General features: G+C 33.2%; 1 protein-coding gene across 1 annotated transcript in view; it reads left to right on the forward strand.

Annotated features, from left to right (window-relative positions):
- LOC122523105 (nephrin-like) overlaps nt 1-15609 on the forward strand; it is a 130596-nt gene extending 114987 nt beyond the window's left edge. The window contains exons 9-15 of the mRNA XM_043644687.1: nt 1208-1338; nt 6771-6930; nt 7175-7522; nt 9376-9645; nt 14458-14697; nt 14809-14921; nt 15201-15609. Of these exons, the coding sequence (XP_043500622.1) occupies nt 1208-1338; nt 6771-6930; nt 7175-7522; nt 9376-9645; nt 14458-14697; nt 14809-14921; nt 15201-15278 (1340 nt within the window). The 3' untranslated portion in view covers nt 15279-15609. The remainder of the gene's footprint in view (nt 1-1207; nt 1339-6770; nt 6931-7174; nt 7523-9375; nt 9646-14457; nt 14698-14808; nt 14922-15200) is intronic.
- Nucleotides 15610-21863: the final 6254 nt, after the last annotated feature.

The raw sequence follows: 21863 nt of genomic DNA on the forward strand, positions 1-21863 counted from the left end.
ACATTATTACACCAAAATTTAAAACGAGAAATCGGTAATATTCACAATTCGAATTTTCTTCTATATTTACGTTTATACAAGTACGACATAATTAAATAACAATTAATTGTGCGCATTCTCTCTGTTGTTCCCAAGTTCCGACCATCATGGTACACCACCTCGAAAGCTGCCAATTCGCGATACTCTTTTCAATGGTCGCCGGACTGGATTACCAACTAAATTAATATTGGGTAATTGATCCAAGTTGAATAATTTGTAGAGTTTTGTAAACGAATATGTTTAATTAAGTACCCATTTTAACAATGAATAATTATTACTAATCTAACTATTTCAACATTAAATTAGTAAATTTGAACGAAAAATTTGCTGATCGTTAAATACAAATAATTTTGGCATTTACCTGCAACTAATTTTCTTGTATTTGTTTCAAACAAATGAAACTGATTTTTCGCAATTAGGAAAGTTTACTGGTGCTTTCTACTAATTCCACACGCTCACAAAGAAATAATATATTAAATACAATGTATCACACCAAGTCCTTTCTTTGATTGGTAGATGTTTAGCTTTTTCGGAAATTCATTACCAATCAAAAGTCGTCGAAACTCCGCACATACGATATACACATAATATAAATGACATGATTTTATATACTTTTTCGAATTATAGCTATTGATCTCAGAGAAGATCAATTGTTTAAAAAAATAATTCCATCTTTACAGGAAAATTAAGGATTCGTTAAAAACTCTGCTAATGGAAGTTAGATGTTGGTTGTTTAATTCTCGATAGGTCACTTTTCCAATATTGTCGACAAAATTTATGACAAAGAACTTCAAGAAATTACTCGAATTTTTTCCGTTTAAAATGAAACGTTAACAGATATGCAGTTTCAATTGTGCATTTAAACGATAATTCATCCGCTAGGATAAAATGCTGAGATTGAATCAGCTAATATTGATATCAGCATTCCGTTTAAATACGCATATCAAGGAAACTTGAAAGGATTTTGCAAGCATGAAAATAATATTCCTCGTAGAAATGAAATGTACCGCACATACCCATTTCAGAAGTGTAATCATAAGGTTTAGCCAGATTCTATTAAAACTCTGTATTTGAGTTTTCATTCGAGTTTTTATTCGACTCAATTCTACTCCAATTTAAACAAAACTGATTCGTATCTAATTCATTTATTGACCTCTTCAATTTTCAGATGCGCCTATCGTCACACTCAAAATGGGTTCATCCCTGGATCCGAAACGCATTAAAGAGGGTGACGACGTTTATTTCGAGTGCACTGTCAGATCCAATCCTAGAGCCTATAAGCTAACTTGGTTTCATGAGGTAAGAGTTAATCGATTTTAACCCAATGCTCTTATACATCATATAAGACTCCTTTATTTTATCCTTCATAAAAACTGTTTACATATTCAAAGATTTAGGCTACCTATTGCTTCTTTTACATTATTTGTTTATTTGTTTATTTAAACATTGACGGGAATTACCCATTGTTACATAAACAGAATAAAAATATTAAAAGATAAAGATAATATAAAGATAACATAAATATAATAATGATAAATAAAATAATATAAATATAAATAAATAAATAAATTAAAATATAAAAAAAAGAGAATAAAAATACATAAAAATAAATATATAAATAAACAGATAATATATACATAGAAATTAACAATAAATAAAAGGACTATATAAATATATTTATATATTTAAAATTTATCTAAGATTTTTTTTAATGCAATTAAATTTTACAAACATTATATAAACATTTTAGAAATATTACTTTAACAGCGATGCGTATAAAATCGATGATACGATACCTACTTAAACGAAAAAATAGAATGATGACAAGAACACGTCTAAAAATAAAATGATAAATGTCGTTCGAAATTGTACCTTTCTCGAAGGATTAAAGTGACCAACTAACCTGACACAGTTTTGCTATTTAGTTTCGTTTTGTCTCGAGGCTGTTGACGCGATACGAGATCGTTCTGGAGTCGAAGCATCAGCGTAAGGCCCGTAGAGAGAACACAAGAGGACCTAGTTCGCGTTGTCGGAAAGCTCAGAGAGGAAGAGTAAGAGAAAGAGAAAGAGAAAGAGAGGGAAAGGGAGAAGAAGAGGGAGAGAGAAAGACAGAAGATGAGAATAGGAAAGGACTAGGCGGATGCTACGTAGGATTTCACCAATCCTCCCAGGAAGCGTACTGATTCGGACTAGGAAATGATGGAAGGTATAATCCTCCTTAAGAGGCTTAACACAACGATCCTCGAGTGACCGAAGATAACGGAGGAGCTTTTCAAGTGCTAGCTACCAAGCTTTTTTCGAGTACTTTAGCAACAGCAAGGAGCAATAGAGAAATCCTAGAGAAATTCTGACCAATCTTTTTATTCTTTTTCTCTTTCTTATTCTTGTTCTTGTTCTTGTTCTTGTTCTACTACAGTCTCTTCGCTATTCCATTCTTTATCGTGAAATAAAACTTTTAAAATGAGAAAAGGTAGAGAGAAAAAATAGATGGTAGTATCGATTCACTCTTCTTTACTTTTCCGTCGATTCTTAGAACTACATTTGGTAGTACATTTTAATCTCGTAAGAGCGTGAGCGCATCTTACCCAAAAGTAACGCGTTAGAATCGCTGATGTAACCAAAGTGGAACTTTCTTATCGGGAAGCACATATACACATACGCGGTCCTTCAGACTTTACTTTGTCATACTTTTCAGTAAAAAACAAATATTACGAATTATTATAGTAAAAAATATTGTCAATTTGATTTTTCCATTTACTTAAAATACTATACAAATGAAAATATCTTATTTTATAGAAAATTCGGTAATCTGCATTTAAGTTATTCGCGATAACTCGACAATTTTTTCGTTTATTAAATCGATCTAATAGAAAAACTGTTTCTTTTATTGTCGATACGTTGTATATAAATATATACACGTATATAAGAAGATTTATGCTATCTACTTACTTTCTCAGTAGAAGGTGAAACACCTTGCAAGAGTCATTAATCAATTAATTTTCACGTAACTGCGGAAACTCAGCTCGTGAAATTCAATTTGCAAAATAACTAATTATTCGCTATGAGAGTCGCATTAATGCAAATGCTGTATCTACGTGAAAGTCGTATTTTTTCTGAAACTATATGGAAACGAAAAAAAATGCTGTTTTCGAGTGCGTCGATGAAGTTTTAACTAATGCCTGACTTTTAATTTAATAACAGAGTCATCCCGAACCATATTATAACAGTAATTTCATGGACTACAGTAAAACATAGCACGAATCACATATCTCCCAATAATGCTATCAACTCATTGCTATAAGATATACGACAAAAAAATATCTCCCATGATCGCTCGGTATATTTTCCCGACGATATTAAATTTCATTTATATATTTCTCATAAATTCATTTAGATTATTTGAATTAAAAGATGATTCTTTAAGACTCAATTTCAATAAAGTTATAGCTCGGAGTTTCACGTAGAATACAACTCACAATCAAACGTAGGAATGAAATATAAATAAATACCTTATAGATATGCATAGACTGTAATGCATATGAGCATATGTATATGCTAGTCTCGAGAAAGTTAGAAGAAAAGAACCGATATCGTAGACAGCTGTATACAAAGAGCACGTGCCACGCTTTTATTCCGAGCTCTTCCATAGCTACCAGACATGAACCCGAAAGGTATATTATCGCTCCGACAGGGAATACGAATATTTAATATCAAATACCAACGACTCTCCGATACACGACAGCTCTAGATAACTTTTCAGACATCATTTCTGTCTTATTTCTTATTCAAGTTAAAGTAAAATAATTAATGAATGCTCTAAAAAAAGAAAATGAAAATGAACTAAATGATAAAACCATACTACATAAATTCAAATATCTACATATAGTAAAACTACACTTTAACCATATTTATTATTATAATTAAAGAACATTGATAAATTATTGTATTTCTAGCATTAAAGAATAATAATACGAAAAGTTTTACTGAAAACATTTCATTCTACGTTTCCATTCCATCCGAAGCGTGAACTTTCTTTTTTTCAGAAAATTATAATTAAATAAAAGTGATAATAATAAAAACTAAAAATATAAAATTCGATTTTGTACACATATTGAAGATAAATTTGAAAGTGTTGCTAGTAGAGCGCGAATCTATAGTTTTCCTCAAACTTCTCGATACCGAATAAAATGAATATACTATCCTCGTTAGATACTTATAAAACAAGGGGAAAGTTTGTAGTCGGTAGAGCAAGTGCGTGTGAGTACTTTCGAGTAGATAAAACGATACTCGGCCTTATATGCGTTAGTTCCATCGTCCTTCTCGAAAGCACCTTATTTGATCCGACACGATCTTAGTCGTTCCTATTGTATGTGCCAACCAAATTTAGCGACTACTCTGCTCCGCCGCTCTACTCCTACTTTGCAAATAATACTTAGAGCTCCGCCAACTCGTCGACGAAAGAGGAAAATGTAGAGAGTGAGTGGAAGAAAGAAAGGGAGGGAGAGGGAAAGAGAGAGAGAGAGAGAGAGAATATATTCACGTAGAAAATTCAGATCCTTGCTCGACATGAAACTTCCTCGAACGAACCCCGAGACACCCAAGATTCTCACCCTCGGTCGTATTTACGAGCCGCAAAGAGTAACTCAATTTTCGACGTGAATTAACCAACACGTTTTTCTCGGCGTTTTCGTTTCTCCTCGACGGATAAGAGAGAGGAGAATTTCCTTCGTATGATTATTACTTTCAACAATCGTAATATTTTCTTTTTAGCTCTTGAGAAGAATCTATAGAAAATGAAATAAACTAATCTTTATCGACCTAAAATTATTATCAAACTCTAGATCGCATAATTTAATTCCTTGACAATGTCTAAACTTTAATTAAGATAGTTGTAACAATTTCTACTAATTACCTAGCAACGCTTTACTTCACTTTTGCCATTTCGCTTCGAGGAAAGAGTACCTACGACGCCCCTTCATTTTATAAATTTGTCTTTTCTAATGTACTCCGGAGTATTACAGAATAATATATAATACCTACGTCCAACTAGAAGGAACATTTTACAACGACCAAATAACGGCAAAATAATATAAAAATGGGAAAATAAGAAAATAATAAAAAAACATCCATCTTATAATAATCTACATGCAAAGAAGAAAATTTGATGATGTTGCGACACTTGTAAGAGTCACGGAAAATAGATTATTAGATATCGTCATAAAACATTCTTTTTACATCGTATCCATCAACGTCGAAAACTTGAAACTAGTACGATCCATATTTAAACTCAATCTCTGTCTTTAAAAGTTCTCTTCTACAATCGTCCTACTACGATTCATTTTTGTTCTGTAGATTTCTTATATGTATTTGAAATAAATTATTATGTTGCTATCGTATATACGCTACCTGTATATACCTATATGTAATAAACGTTTCTTGAATTAAGAAAAGAAATAAAATATAATGTTCATCCTACCTCGAATTGTGTATCAACACAGGGCCGTCAAATGGACACGTTGGATCTTGTAGAAGATGAGGAATGAAAGACATTACTCGAGTTAGTACATCGTAAATTCCCTTTGTCCTGCTATTTCCGTCGAAACGACGACGACGACAACGACGACAACGACGACGACAAAGTCAATGTATAACAAGCCGTGATTCCTTCCTCGAGTACGCTAGTCACTTTCGTTGATCAGAAGACAACTCTACCGAATACAAAGTTGGACGTTAACTTGGTTACTCGGTAAAACTATTGACATACCTTTTAGACATCTTTGATATGATGCGTGAAAGGTTCATCTTAGCTTTTACCCTCTTTCTCTTCTCTTTCTTCGCTATCAATTAAATAATTGACGATATAAATTACGATAGTATAAAAATTCTTCGGATAATCGAACACGAATAGAAAATATGGAAAGAAGATTCTCAAGTTTTAATTTGGTGTTATTTAAGTTTTATCTAACCCAGATGAAATATGCAATATGCGAAATATTTCAAGAAATACTTCGTACGCCTGACAATGAAATCTTAAAAAAGAAAAAATAAAGAAAGGGAAAAAAGAACTATGATAACTTGTAAATTAAAATGCATGAGAAATAAATCGGAGGGAAGAAAAGATGTGTCATACAGTCGGTAATGAAGAAATTACAGAGATGAAAGATATGCCGAAGGTTACACTAACTTTTCAAAATTACTTCATCCAGAGAATGAACTTTTCCAACTAACTATTCGCAATCAAGAAGCGTCAACCGGTGAGAATCGAATCGCCGGGTCGCTCGATTCGAATTCTTTTCTTTTCCTTAGTATTTTATCCGACGATTCGAAACCTATTTCACGCTATTGCTCGTGTACCACACATTCTAAGATTACTTTTAAATTACGTCGGACTTACAATCGAGAAAAATGAATATATCAAATTCGTTTGGCTTTGAATGTTAAAAAAGTTCAAGTATCAGACTAACAAACAAAACTTGTAAAGCTTTCATTAAAAAATGGACTGCTGTATTACTCTTAGCAAAGTACACATTTTCCGGGATGCATGTATGCATACGTGTATCCAATCTTTCTCTTTTTATTACACAACATATTGTTAGTCTCGGTATACGTCATTTTATTAATCCTCTTTGTTCCTTTTTTTTTGTTGTATCCAACTTTTAACGATGAAACGACGATAAAATCTAATGCAAAGTTCTTTGACACTGTCAACACTTTTTTGGTTGTTTATTTAGGAGGAAGAGCTCCATTACGACGTTAACGCCGGCATAGTGCTTTCAGACCATTCTCTGGTACTTCAGAGTATAACACGAGAATCCGCTGGGAAATACACCTGCATGGCTACCAATGTCGAAGGTCATGAGAGCTCTAACATCGTCAATCTAGAGGTTATGTGTGAGTATGCTTACCGTACTCATTATTTTTACAACTTCCCGGTCTTTGACTCCTTTTTACGGTCGAATATTCTCGACAAATAGAGAAAAAGAAACGTTTGCTATGAAAACTTTGCTATCCCGTTAAAAAATTGAACTCAGCGGTGCTTAAACGTCTAAGGATTTCAGCGCGTACACGTAACAAGTTTTAAAAAAGAAAAAAGGGAACAAAAAAGTAACAAATAAAAAATTTTGTTCCACTTTAGTTTCACCGATTTGTAAACACGTGTTAAACTTTGGAGGCTGGAGATATCAAAACGCGACACCACCACCCTTTAATGTTCCGGAAGACGTCCATGGTGCCTTGAAGCACGAAACCATAAGTTTGGTCTGTGAAGTTGAAGCAAATCCAACGACGGTGACCTTTCACTGGACATTCAACAGCAGCGGAGATCTGAACGACATTTCGTCCACGAAATATACTAGCGAGGGTACGATAAGCAGACTGAATTACACTCCGTCAACGGATATGGACTATGGGACGCTTGGATGTTGGGCAAGCAACGTCGTTGGCCAATCCAAGCAACCTTGCCTGTATCAGGTTATAGCAGCAGGTTCGTGCAAGTTTAATCCTATTTCCTACCTCCGACACGTCGGTCCATTCCATCCTGTAGCATGTTTCTCTCCAAATTCGTCTAGTTGTGTTCCGCGAAATAGAAACAACATGCACGCAAAGTAACGCGCTTTCTTTCATTAAAATATTGATCTCATACCTAATGCTATGAACCAAATACCTTAAAATATATCCTTTTATTTCGATTTTATTGCTATACCGTACGTGCATTTTCCGATGCGAGAGAGATTTTATTCTATTGTGGAAAAGGAATGTAACGTAAAGCCAGCTTTCGGAAAAATTTATCGAATCTCTTTAACGTAGATACTTACGAGACGTTAACGTTTAGCGCATCGTGATTCCGACCTGACTACTCGGTGATAAAAAAAAAAACCACAACTTCAACTCTCATCTTTCTACTAAACGACAAGTTAAAAGAAAAATCCCTCGAATCCGTTGGAGTTGAAAAAAAGCAAGAAACACAGCTCGACGCATCGCGCCCAACCAACCAACCGCCCGTAGTTGTGAGAAACTTTTCTGCGTCACGCCTCCGGGCGCGTGGGTATTTGTGAAAATTTAATGAAAACCATAATTGAATATGTTCATTACACAGCCAAAAGAGACGATGCAGACGGGAGTTGTCGAGAAAGTGAAATTATTGTCCAAAGGTATCATAACGTCGACGTAAATATCGAGTGAACGGAACTTTTGCCGCTTCTCTGGAAGCTAGCTTCTAGATGCTTTTGTCCAAATCACCACGGGAACAATCCAAACTCAACCCGGTCGAATATTTCGCTGCACCGCACCGCACGCCGCTCCGACTCGACTCAAGTACTCCCTCGATCCAACCCTTCCTTCTATGTGCCGCTTGCGGTAATTGGACACATAATTTATTTTACACGAAGGCCCAATGTATTTCTTATGTAATTACCGGACACCACTTTTTTGCCCTCGGTCGCTCTCTTTTCGTATCCTTCTCTGCTTTCCTATCTTTCCTCGCACTCCTCGCCTTTTTATCTACCTTCTATCCTCCTACGCTGACTATATACTTCCGTAAATTTATTTACGTTAAGCAATGGGAAACGTTCGCTCGTTAGTAATTAAATCGTTAGCCGAAACGACGACGCATGCCAACGGCGAATAAGAACGCTCCTCGTTCTTTTCCATTTTGTCGTTCCGATCTTATTTGAAACTTAACTTAAAGCGATGATCATGCTTTATCTTCTCGTCGTAATTTAATTTTAAATTATAAAACAAACGTAAAATAACACATTGATATTACAATCGTGTTTATTTACCTACGATTCGTACATAACAGTGGCAATTAATGCTACGCGTACTGTCAATAATGAATTGGATAATTATGATGGCGAAGCGTAATTTTATACGTCGGCCTATAGGCTACAAATAACGTTGCAGTTTTCCCAGTGCAATAAAATGAAGTTACGCGGTTCGTTGAACAATAATTTTCGTTCTTCATATAGTAGAAACTGTTTGCCTCTTCTATTTCTGTTTTTTTTTTTTTTTTTTTTTTCATTTTTCGTTCATATCGATTATTTTGTCGGAAGGGAATATTAGTCGGAAAATAGAATTTTCTGCAACACGCATCGAGATATAAACGCACATCTCATGGATTCGAGACTTCCATTAATTTGCTTAATGACGAACGTTTTTATTTCCGTGTAAATGAATCTCTTGCATGAATGAAACTATTTGCAAATTCAATAGCGAGATAATTCATTTTATTTTGCAACGATTATTTCAGTGATAAAAACCGTTAATATCATATATAAAATGAAAATCGCATTGACTTGTGTTAATTTCTTGGATAAAAAAAGCGTGTTTACTTCGCAGGCAGACCTTACCCGTTGCAAAATTGTACCGCCTACAATCAAAGCGGCTCATCGATAAGGATATCCTGCGTGGAGGGTTACGACGGCGGACTACCCCAAAAGTTTATTGCCTTTGTTGGCAAGCATAGATACGAATCGCTAAGTCCCTATTGGGAATTGGAACTACACAAACCAACGACGGTTATACTTTATGCGGTGAACGTGAAAGGTTCAAGCGACCCAGTCATCATGGAAGAAGTCGCACTAAAAGGCGTAGCAAAATTTACCGGTAGTAAGTATTGCTAACGTCAATTAAATTTTAGAAGATTTCGAAAAAAGATCACGAAGAAAAAATGAAATAAGAAATAGAAGAAGAGAAACTAAAAATACTGTAACCGTCCACTCATAATTAAATTACGATGCAATCCCGGTCGTCTTCCTATTCTAATTTTTTAGAAACTTTTAACGCGATTACAAAGAATTTCTACATCTTTTGATTCCCCTTTAGAATATTTACTTGAATTTTTACCTTACTAAAGATTACTATAATCATTCAATGCTGAACTTAGATGTATACTAAAGACGACCATAATAATCCGGCAAAATTCTGCTTTAATAAAGAACTCTAGGTAAACATAGCATTATTTTGATGTCTCCATAACAACCAACATTTTTCCAGAATCATATATATTTATTTATAATTATGCCATTCACAGGCCAAAATTATTAGCTCCACTTTTAGAATTTTTCTTTAATGAAATTTAGATAATTTTATTATCAAAATACTTCGTCAATATTAAACTATTTTTATTTGAAATTAATTTCCTCGATAATTAAATTTCACACAACAAAACATGACAACCATTTTTCTGACTGAATAATAAATAATACGACAATGTAAGTAACTTTATCAATTTTCTCTACTTTTCATTTTATGGAGTTAATTGATTTGGCAAATGAATGACTTAATGCGTTTTATATTAATTTTCTGTAATTTTATCAAGAGAAACCAGTAATTTACATAATGCGACTAACAATAAATATATATAAAATGTTACACTCTGTGTTAAGGCATACAATTCAACTGTCAGCAGCATACTGTACAGCATACTAAGGTGGTAAGCCCCGCAGTAAAAACAGGATTAAACGACATGTTTTTCTTTCGTTCTTCATTCGTTTTCACACAAAAAAAATGAAAGGAACAATTAATTTATCCCGTCGCATTTCTTCAAAGCAAATATTGATTAGTTTTTATATCGAACATTATTTTTCTCTTCTACAATTTATCGGACTACTAATTGTAAGTTTAATTGGATCATTTCCGAGCCGTAACAAAACCGTGAATCGTTATCATATTTTATTGCTTCATATTTCATTCGTTATACAATTAGCAGTGGTTCATTGATTAAGAGAAAATTTGACAATTTCATAAATGAAATACAGAAAGAAAGTTTTATCTTGAAAATGCAATAAGTACGAAATAATAATTAAAAAAAAAAAGAAACACATTCTATTCTAGAAATAACGTAAACGTAGAACCGACATATGCATTAAACAATATGATTTATTGAACGAATGAGTGTATTCGAAGAAACGTCATAGAAATATAATTAACATTAATTAACATGAGTGGCTGGTAAATCTATAAATAAACATAGTTCATTTAATGAATTTAGATTCTAATATTTGGAAAAAATACTTAACGATATCTAAACGATAACGATATTTGCTTTCATTTCGTTCTCTATACATTTAAATTGATAAAATAACTATAATTTATCTGGACAATAAAAAGATTTACTTTTACTCGGACTAAAAACGATCGCGATATACAAGTTCGTACAATATATTCTCGATGAATAGATAGGACTCATAAAAAAGTTTTACCTTTTTAGCACTTAGGTATAAAGCGCCAAAAGTGTAACATTCGGAAGCACAAAAAACTATTGTTAGTTTCAGTCCTTTGAGGCAACATGTTTCTACTGAATGATACAGAAAAGAGAAATAAAAAAGAAAAAAAAGAAAATGATCGAAACAAAATTAACGTACCATCTGCCAGCTAGTCGTTAAAAAAAAAGCTTCTCGTGATTGTTCCACTTCGAAAGCTTCGCTTTTCATCGCGTCATCTTCATGCATATGTATTTGTACGCATAGATGTATATCTAATACGAAATCGCAATAACAGAACCGTAAATCACGACAATTTTTACGACCGTCAATGCGATCGCACCCAATCAAAACTAACGCGGCTCTAATCGCGAGTATTGCGTCATTAGCATTAGATCATACACATCGAACGAAACTATTTGCAATGATTTATCAATCTATACGGTGATTGTATATCGGACCAACATTGGTTATCGCACTGCCATTGTATTTTGTGTGTCCATAATTCTATCTCAAATTAAATAAACGTTTTTCCGTGTGCGATCACCACGACTGAACTCAAAAGCTTTCCATAGATTTACCGTGCGATAATACCGAAATCGACCGAAACGTAGATTTACCCCCAGCCCCACCTATAGACCTTCTCACCCCTACCAACCCGTTCTCTTTTTCCTCTTGCTCTGTTCACTTCGAAAGCAATTTTACACTTTGCCGCGAGTGAAATAACCGTGGAATAACACAACCGAAAGGTCCGCCACGAAATCCTATTTTTTAACGAACATCCGTGGAAAGGAAATAAACGGAATTATCGGAATGCAAATGATCTTTCGGCCGAATAGTTCCGGCGTATAGCCAAATACAAAGAGAGAGAGAGAGAGAGAGAAAGAGAGAAAGAGTGAGAAGGGTCAGCCTTGGGTCAGGTCAGGATACGATGGTGGCGGTGCCCGTTTCATGGTGAAACATGGAACGATGTGCCTCTACAGAAGCCGGAAACAAGCCTCAAAATTTATGAGCTATTATTATGCATTCTGTTTTCTCTCGTCCGCGGTAGTCTGTCCTTTCGTCTGCTTTCTCTTTCTCTCTCTCTCTCTCTCTTTCTGTTTCCTCCCTTACGTCACCTCTATCCTCTACCCCTTTTCACCGTACATCGTCCGTACGTTCCTTCTATGAACGTGCCGGACCGAGCTACTATTTTCGTCCACCGAAAATTTTCGTCACCTTCGTTAATCTTCCTCGGTGACAGAGGATCGCGCACGGACGCGCTTATATGCGTCCATTAATAAAGGCAAGAGAAGAGCTCTTGATATGCGAAAAGCGCGAACGACGAATCATTACGTTCTTTTGTAAGCTTTACTCCTCCCTACCCTATTTCATCCACCTCTCCATACCACGTTCCCTCTAAAATTATTAACGATAGCACTATCCTCTCGCGATAGATCCTCCATGAGATTGGAACGAAAAACAAATTCATTTTTGTTTAATGACATCTTTTCAATTTCTTGCTCTCTGTATCTCTCTCTCGCTCTCCCTCTCTCTCACTCTCTCTCTCTCTCTATCTCTCTTTGTTTTACTATTCTATTTTTGCTTAAAACTTCTTATTTTTACTGTCACACATATTTTATTCACTGTATTTAGCTTCGCAGGATAGTACTGAGAAATGTCTGAATGATCAGAAGAAACTTTCCTTTAATATTCATTGCGGGACGTTAAGTAAAAATTTAATTTCTATTATGAAGATCCATTATACTTTTGCAAAGACAAAAAGTTATTTGTTTAACGATAGGATAAATCTATTCAATTACTAAATCTGATGAATAATTATCACGTTTGTCGAACGAATAAGAAAACATATCGTTAATTTGAAATTTTGACAAATCATTTCGTGAAGTTGGGAGGACGCGAAGTAAATATTTCAACTTGTAAAATTTCATTTCAAAGCATGGAAGACAGTCGAACGTCATCTAGGAATTTCATTAAACCGTCGAGGACGGTTAGAGATGGTTTCAGTAGAAGAGAGTAAAACCTTGAGTAAAACCTTGCTGAGTACAATGGTAGACAAATAGAATGAAAGGAGGAAACCAGAAGATTAGAGAAGGATAAAAAAACAATTGAACGAAATGGAAAAACATGTCGATATCGATAGGAGAGAAATATTGACAAAATGACACTGTTTGTTATCAGATTAATACAATTAAACAAATAAAAAATTAGGAATGTCTTTTTTACAATTTACTTAAATACTATCTTAATTGAAAGTAGATTACGTGTTCTGGCTACAAAAATGATTGCGGATCTTACACCTTAACATGCATACGCGTACGCAAATATATGTCATATATATATGTAAATTGACTTGACGGTTGCAGTTCGAGGTTCGAATTGCATCTATCAACTATATCAACTACTTACTAGAGAAAGCGAACAAGGAAATTAGAATCCAAGAGACACATAGACAGAGACAAAGACAGAGAGAGAGAGAGAGAGAGAGGAAAGAGGAAAGAGAGAAAGAGAAAGAAAGAGAGAGAGAGAGAGAGGAGAGACGTATATCTCTTGAAGCAATTCAAACCCAACCAGAGCTCGTGCAAGGAAAGCTTAAACGGAACGCTCGGTTACTTCTATTCCCAGGCTTTACCCATATAACAGATCGTTGAAATAAGGAAACGATTCGTGTTGGTGACCGGAGAAAGTAACGGATATATGGTCAAATAAGACGATCTTTCTTACGTTAGTATAGGTTAAGGAAAATAGAAGATGATAGTTTACGAAGTTCTAAAGTACGAAGAACGATCGATTCAGACATCTGTGAGATAAAAATTACACTTCCATTCGAACTTGAGAAATCGCTCGTCTCTAGATATTCCGTCTAAACGTACTGGCTTTATTTCTTTCGATCTCGTTGTCTTTCATCTTTTTCTTTTACTTTATCTCGAAATAACGGAGTACTCTTCGAAAAATTCACTGATGCTATAAAACAAGAATGCACGGATATATGCATACTATGTCTTTCTCTCTCTCTTTTTATTTTTATTTTTATTTTTATTTTTATTTTTATTTCTCTCTTCTATCTTTCTTTTATTTCTTCTACCTTAGAATATCATAAGTATCGTCTTGCTTCAACGAATAAAACGAAAAAATGTCTACAATAAAGAAACTAAAATCGAACAACTAAAATAAACGGATTATTTGTAAATAGAATTTGTCAAAATTTCCTTTATAGGTGAATCAGTTTCATCGGTCGACATGTCACCGATTTTGATCGGACTAGGCGGTACAGCAACCGGTTTGGGACTGATTGTAACTGGAGTTCTAATGGCCCTTTGGAGAAGACACGCGGCAACACCCACTAAACCAAAACCACTTCAACAATCAAGTATTGCGACATTTGCAAGCAAAGCTGAGGAAGAGGATGGAAATCCTGATCTAATACCTACCACTGCCTTGACGCATCATTTAACAGGTAATTTTATATTTTTTGATATTCGATTAAATACAAAAATTAATTCATTGTATGATCGAAAAAATGATGAAAAAGAATTAAGTTTTCGAAATTTTTTCATTACAATTTTAGATAGAAAAATCCCGATTTGTGGTTCTTTGCCACGACGACCTAGACAGTTAGAGGGTCGAGAAATGTCACACGATGTCTTGGAAGACTCAACTTATCCTCGAACGTCACCTAATGTAAGTAATCTGATTTTTATTATGTTTATTATTGACGTCATATTCGCGAGCTCTTTAATATTTTCTCTATGATATCTTATATGTATAAAATTCAAAATAAAAAATCTTCAATTACAAAATTTGGCATTAATTACAGTTTAAGTATTCCGTTACTTTCCCGATTCGAAATTTAAAAAATAACTAAACGTAACTTTCAAACTTAGAATTCAAATTTTAATTACTATAAGTGAATTTTTAAACATAATAGTTTTATAAACGTATGATCGATCTTGTTTCCAGACGTTTTATAGTCTTCAGAGGCCACATCGTTATTCCGAAAGTATGAGAAATACGGCGATACAGGAAAGCTGCATTTAAGAAGAAAATTTCACAGAATCGTACATTAAGTAATTAAGTGGCTTATTGATACTGCCAAAACACGATTCGTGAAATACGAATTTCTCGTACGGAGCCCGATCATCGAATCACGTCCAGCAGGGTAAACGGATTTTCCGACATATAAATGGATTCCGAAGTTAAACAAGAAAAAGAAAGGAAAAATACGACGAGAGAGGTGAAGACAAGTGGAAAATATCAAATCATGCTTACACCATGTTGTACACGTTCGACCGTACGAAAACATTTATAACCATTCACTATGCATTTGTAAATATTGTATATAAATAAAAAACACATCAATTTCGTGTTACGACCGAGATGCATATATTTGATTAACCTAATTTTTCTTTTATCGCTTATTTAAAAAAAATAATATGTTATTTTTTTGTTAAATTATATACTTTTTAAATTTATTATTATACTTTTTCTTTTGTTATTATAAAAATATAGATATATGGAAATATTTCTAAAATATGATCATCAAAATAGTAATAATACTACCCATGTAGTACATGCACGTTCAAAATCGAACGTAAAATATTTTAACGAATATTTCAAGAGGGGATCGTTATCGGTTAATTTAAAAAACCAAACGTCGCATACCCGTAGAAAGATTCCACAGTCGTCACCGCTAAAATGTGGGACGAGAAAAGTACGAGATTTATCTTGGCCTCCTTTCGTAACGATCTTTGTTTCAGGGCGCGTAAATCTTCGCGTTGTTAGATACATTTCGCGAGACATCGTGGCGAGCCCTTCACTTCCTCTTCCATAACTCCTCGGCCTCATTTCGCTCGTATTCATCCTTATTTTTTCCCTATTTCTTCCCAGTTTCATCCGCATTCCTAGCAAATGGCTTACTCCAAGTTATTCCTAACTAGGTAATATACCTCGACCAGAACACGTAATCGAACGTCCGAATTTCTTCGACCGATTTTTATTTTTTTTTTGGTCACGTTTTTAAACGCTAAGAAGCCATACGTACGATCGTTAGTTCAAACTTTTCCAACGCGTTAGCAAAACTTTCGTAACGAACTTTTATAACGATAAATCGACTTGCATTCTTAAACAAATACGATTAAGAAAATTGGAGAAAAGTTTCTAAGAAAAAAAAAAACTATTTTAAATATTATTAGCAAAAATTGATTTTTAACGAGAGTCTCATTATACTATGCAATTAATGCTATTTAATCAACGCTGAACATTCAAGAATGAACAAGTAAATAGGTATATATTTTTAATTTCAAAAATAGTATATAAAGTATATAACTACATAACTACATGTATTGCATACCTAATATATAGAATCATAAGTCATAGATATACGTTGATACTTGGAAGTAATGCTCGCGATATCAAACGATAAAAAAGAAAGAAAGATGAACAGAGGAAAGTAACGGATGGTAAATGGCTGAGAAAGAGGACTTTACTTGTGGCGCTTTACCTACGAGCTACGTGCAGACGTTCTGAGAATCCCCTTAACGTCTTCGCAGGCTGAAACTTTTATGATTTCACGTTCGAGCACGTCCGTTTACGATCCACGAGTAGAAACGAACGAGCGTGGAATTTCCATGTAGGACTGCAACACTGTAGCTGCTTTTACCGGTTGCATATACCCTCGTCTAAACCGCACGAGATTCTTACCTTCTTTCGAGAAATCAACCAACCGATTTAACCGCCAACCAAAAATCTCGTCTCTTTCTATCGACTTTCTCCTCGTATACTTTGAGATACCGGATAAAGCAGGAAACATTTGAGAAGTATAACCTTTCTCGAATTCTCGAATACCCACCCATCCGCTTTAGAATAAAACTTTTGCTTTTTCGTTTACTACCTTACTTACTTCACGCAAATTAGCACGCTTTTACTTTTTATATCTTCTCTTTAACTCCTCGGTCTTTTCTTCTCTCCTAGCATCTATATTCTATCTTGGCTAATACGCTTTTCTTCCCTTTCGTTTCATCCTAATGCAAGAACTTTTTTCGTACAATTGCAAATGCACCCTCGTGAATAATGATTACGCTTTACTTACCGAAAACACTATTTTTCCTACTGTTTTTTCTTCGAGAGCAACGCGGACAAATAGCTATAAAAATATCTTATTGTAAAGCTTACAGGACCATCGCTTCAAAGAAAAATCCTTATCTCTTTCGTAAACAAATATTTTTTTCTCACGTTTAGTTTTATATCAAACTTAATATCGTAATATTTAATTTTAAAAAAATAACAAAATTATAAGAGTACATTTTTTTAAAAAGTATTTAAAACCTGACACGAACCTAAATAAGTTACAAACAAGATGGATCGATTTACTGAGTAAATACTCTAAATATCCTCCCTTCACCCTATATCTAATTATTATTATTATTATTATATTATTATCTAATTATTATTAATAATATATAATATATTTAATAAAATTAATATATAAATTAATATACATATATTTATTTTAATTATATGTGATAATATTATTATAATTATGAAAATAGAATTTTGCAATGGAACAACTAGTAACGAGAAATATATTCAGCTATGCCATGAAAAAAAAAACGTTTTCAACATTTTATGAAAAGCTATCTCCTAAATTTTCCAAACAAAAACTATACACCTACGACACAATATACAGTCACTGAATCATATTTATTAAAACAAATAAATAAATTAAAGGAGTTTTATACGAATTACCTTATAAATATAATAAATAACATTGCTATCTAATGGTAAAAAAACAACAAAATCCTATTACTTCTTAGTTAATCGCGAAAGCGCCTTCTAGATCCCTTTATTACCATTTTCAGATAAAAAATGATATTATTGACAATCGATCGAAAAGAGACATACAGATGACCAAGGAATATAGAAGTACATAAAAGCTCACAAGTTCACTTTTCACGTAACCACATTCATCTTACTTACTAACCTGATCACCAGTGGACGATAGTAGGTACTTAACGCGATAATGATACAATTGATAATGCTACTTAGGTAGTTTAATAATTTATATTAGCATATAAAAATGTTAAATTTAATATTATTAGTAAATTTAAAATTTTTTAAAAAAAGTGATTGTACACCTCTAATATGTAAACGTTGGCTACATTGGTTTACACCAACGCCTTGTACCTTATATTATTTTTAATAAAAAAAAAAAAAAAAAAAAAAAAAAAAATAATGATACAATACTATCAAAGAATACAGTATTCTTTGATATATATTGTAATAAAATTTCAAATAATTATATTTAATTTTTAGTATATAAATATGTGTGTGTGTGCCTTCAGAAATGCATTTATATATATTAAAATGAAACAATTTAAGGCACTCAAATAAAAAAGAATCCAGAAGGTTTGATGATAAATCCAACGATGATCACCTGTAACAAGAATAAAACTATATTAATCATACAATCAAGTGATACAATAGCCTGACATATAAATCATCCAATTCGCAGATGCACTTTTCAATTGAATTCTCTATTTATTTTTATCAATACTCTGTCACCCGTTGCGATAAAATTAAATTTAAAAGCGTGATTTTACATTTACATAAAATATATATAAAAAGAAAAAAAAAAAGAAAAGTACAAATATTAAATGATTAAAATAAATAATATCTATTAATTAGTATAAGATACTTTTAAATTGCATCATATAGAAAAGAAAAATTACAAATTTAATAAAAGACGAAAGAGAAATTACTGTAATATTTACCGAACGTTATTTAAGCTTCAAAATTTACTAATACAAAAATTTTAATATTTCTGACTCTAATTAAATACATATGCATCTTTTTGACGATTTTAACGGACACAAATTTGGTGTCCCAAGGAGATGGAATGGTCCATCATCTCCAATTACAACTAAAAATTAATGACGAGCAAGCAAGTAATATAATAAAATATAAAATATGACTAGAGAGCTATTTTCGAAAAGTTCGAACTTGCTGTTGAACCTTTGAAAATAACTCAATAGCCTCAATAGTAGTTGCCCTCTTCAGCCACATGTAAGTGGGGGCCTCTTCGGCATAATGCCTCTTCTTTCTTCATGCCCTAAACGCTGCTGTGAGGCTTTTTCTAAGCGTATTTTACGATACATTTCGTAAACAATCGCAGCCGAAAGAAATTCACAAATCGTACAATTACATTTACTCGAATGCCTCAACAGATATTTGATCTAATCGATGAATCTATTATTAACACTTTGCATTTAAAAAATTAAATAATATCAAACAGAAGTAGAAACTTTGTCATACATCTTATGGTCTTACTTTCTTACATTCGACTACTTTTATCTTTTATCTTTACTCTACATATATAATATTTATCTATTTACTATACATATATAACAAATGAAAAGAATTCAATAGAAATTATTAAAGAGCAAAGCGTTAATATACTTAATATTACGTAAGTATCCAACGTATTCAGCTATCTTCACATTTTCGAAAAAAAAATTAATTTTTAAGAAAACGCAAAGACTTTTGAATCGTTCGATACTGATTTATATCTCGCGGTACAGATTATCAGCAATATATGAAAAAAATAAAAGAAATATTTAAATGAATAAATGAATCTAAAGGTTGCTGAAACTTTGTATAATATCCGGAGAAGAAATTGTCCACTCCTGAGTGGAAATTACAATTGGACGACTTCTCCGGTCTCTACCTACTTACAAATTAAATAAACATTCATACCTAAGTATGCTACCTGCCAATCTATTAGCAATATCTAAAAAGATCAAACATACGTACATACCCACCCACTCACTCCACGATTCTCTCACATACCACCAGGGTGCAAAAGCCTAAACTAGAGAGCATGCCCCGGGGCACCTCCGACACCCTAGTTCAAACGCGTGTTTTCTAAACTTATGGGAGTACGTACCAATGCTGTAATCGACTGCCAAGGCTAATGATTATTGCAATAATAACTAAAGCAAAAATACTGGTACATACTAGTATATATCAGCATACTAATATAATACAAGTATTGTTAAATTTCCACAAACAAATGTGGGAACTCTACTATTCAAAACGATTCGAAAAAAAAAATGAGAAAAATTTAATATAAATAGAAAAATACAACCATGTGTATTTTTCATATCACACCTAACTCTAGGTGTGCTATACTAAGTATTACTTTAAGTATTAAATAATTCATTAATTAAAAACTATCACGAAACGATGTACAGTACACTACCTAATACGCACATACAGGTGTAAAGTACATCGTGCAATCACTAGCACAATGACAGCCGCCAATAGGGGGAGAAAAACTTAAAACTAAACCCATACTAACCGTTTCTCACCCATACGAGTAGCACCTGGGCACACGCATTGATGAGAACGCAGAAAGTATAGGGGGGAGAAACGGGAGATTAGTACATTAGAAGCTGAAAATCCTGATCTAAAAAATATGATTAAAAACACATATATACATAAGACATAAATACATTTTTATAGAAATTTATCTAAACGGCTAAGGACTCTACAATTTATTTGATAAATAATAACTTGTAATAACTATTAATATCTTTTAATATCTTTTAACATATTTAAAAACCTCGGACGACTCCTTTCATTAAGTTGGCTGTTCTAATAAAAGAACTGGGCTTTGAGCCACCACTTAACTGCTAGAATCTATCCGTCGCGAATGGGTTTGTCTTCTTGCTCATTTATTTATAATATCGAAGTATCGACATATTAAAATTAATCGCGATTAGATAAACTAGAAATACGAAGCAACGCATGTAAGACATTTATTACATGCTTTTCTGGACGAAAACGAGTAAATCAATGCTCGATTTCACCACTACTAACCACGAACAAAACACGTAATAAAAAAGAAAGTGCATTAATTATTTGCATTATTAATTAAATGAATTTAACCGGTGAGACAAGAAAACCTATCCTGAACTAATATAAAATATACAATACAATATACAATTTTCATGAGTAATTCCAAAAGAAGAATTACTCATGTGCTCGTCACTAATTTATTGGAATAATTACAACCAGTAACTCGTGCCGATTAGGACCTTTCATCCTCGACATGATTGAGCACCGGAGGGACTTTAAATTTTTTAACTCACTGCGTAAGAAGTTCTACGATGGCTCCAAAACACTCCTACTTCGTAGCAATTATTGTGATCTGGCGATCGAAGAGTTTCTCGGTTTGGTATTAAAGAAGATCCATCGAAGATCCACCGAAGATCCATCGATGATCCATCGATGATCTATCGAAGAATTCATCCCACATCTTTGATAAGGTAGAAAGTCCGTCATCATATCTGTAAAATAAAATAAAATAAAATGATAGTTACATGTAATATGATCCAAAATCATATCAAACAAAAACGAATAAAATGTTAATAAAAATGGATACTTACAATGCATTCCAATGAGATGAAATTCAATTGCACCATGGCGATGCACCTCGCGTGAATGTAAAAACGCGGTATAAACGAAAATAAGAAACTATAGATGAATTTCTTATCGCGAAACCGAAATTTTATTATACGGCGAACAACACTGGCTCTAATTCGCGTATGATTTTAATTTATTATG

Source organism: Polistes fuscatus, unplaced genomic scaffold (assembly GCF_010416935.1).
Source record: "Polistes fuscatus isolate 324 unplaced genomic scaffold, CU_Pfus_HIC Scaffold1, whole genome shotgun sequence".
NCBI classification, from domain to species: Eukaryota; Metazoa; Arthropoda; class Insecta; order Hymenoptera; family Vespidae; genus Polistes; species Polistes fuscatus.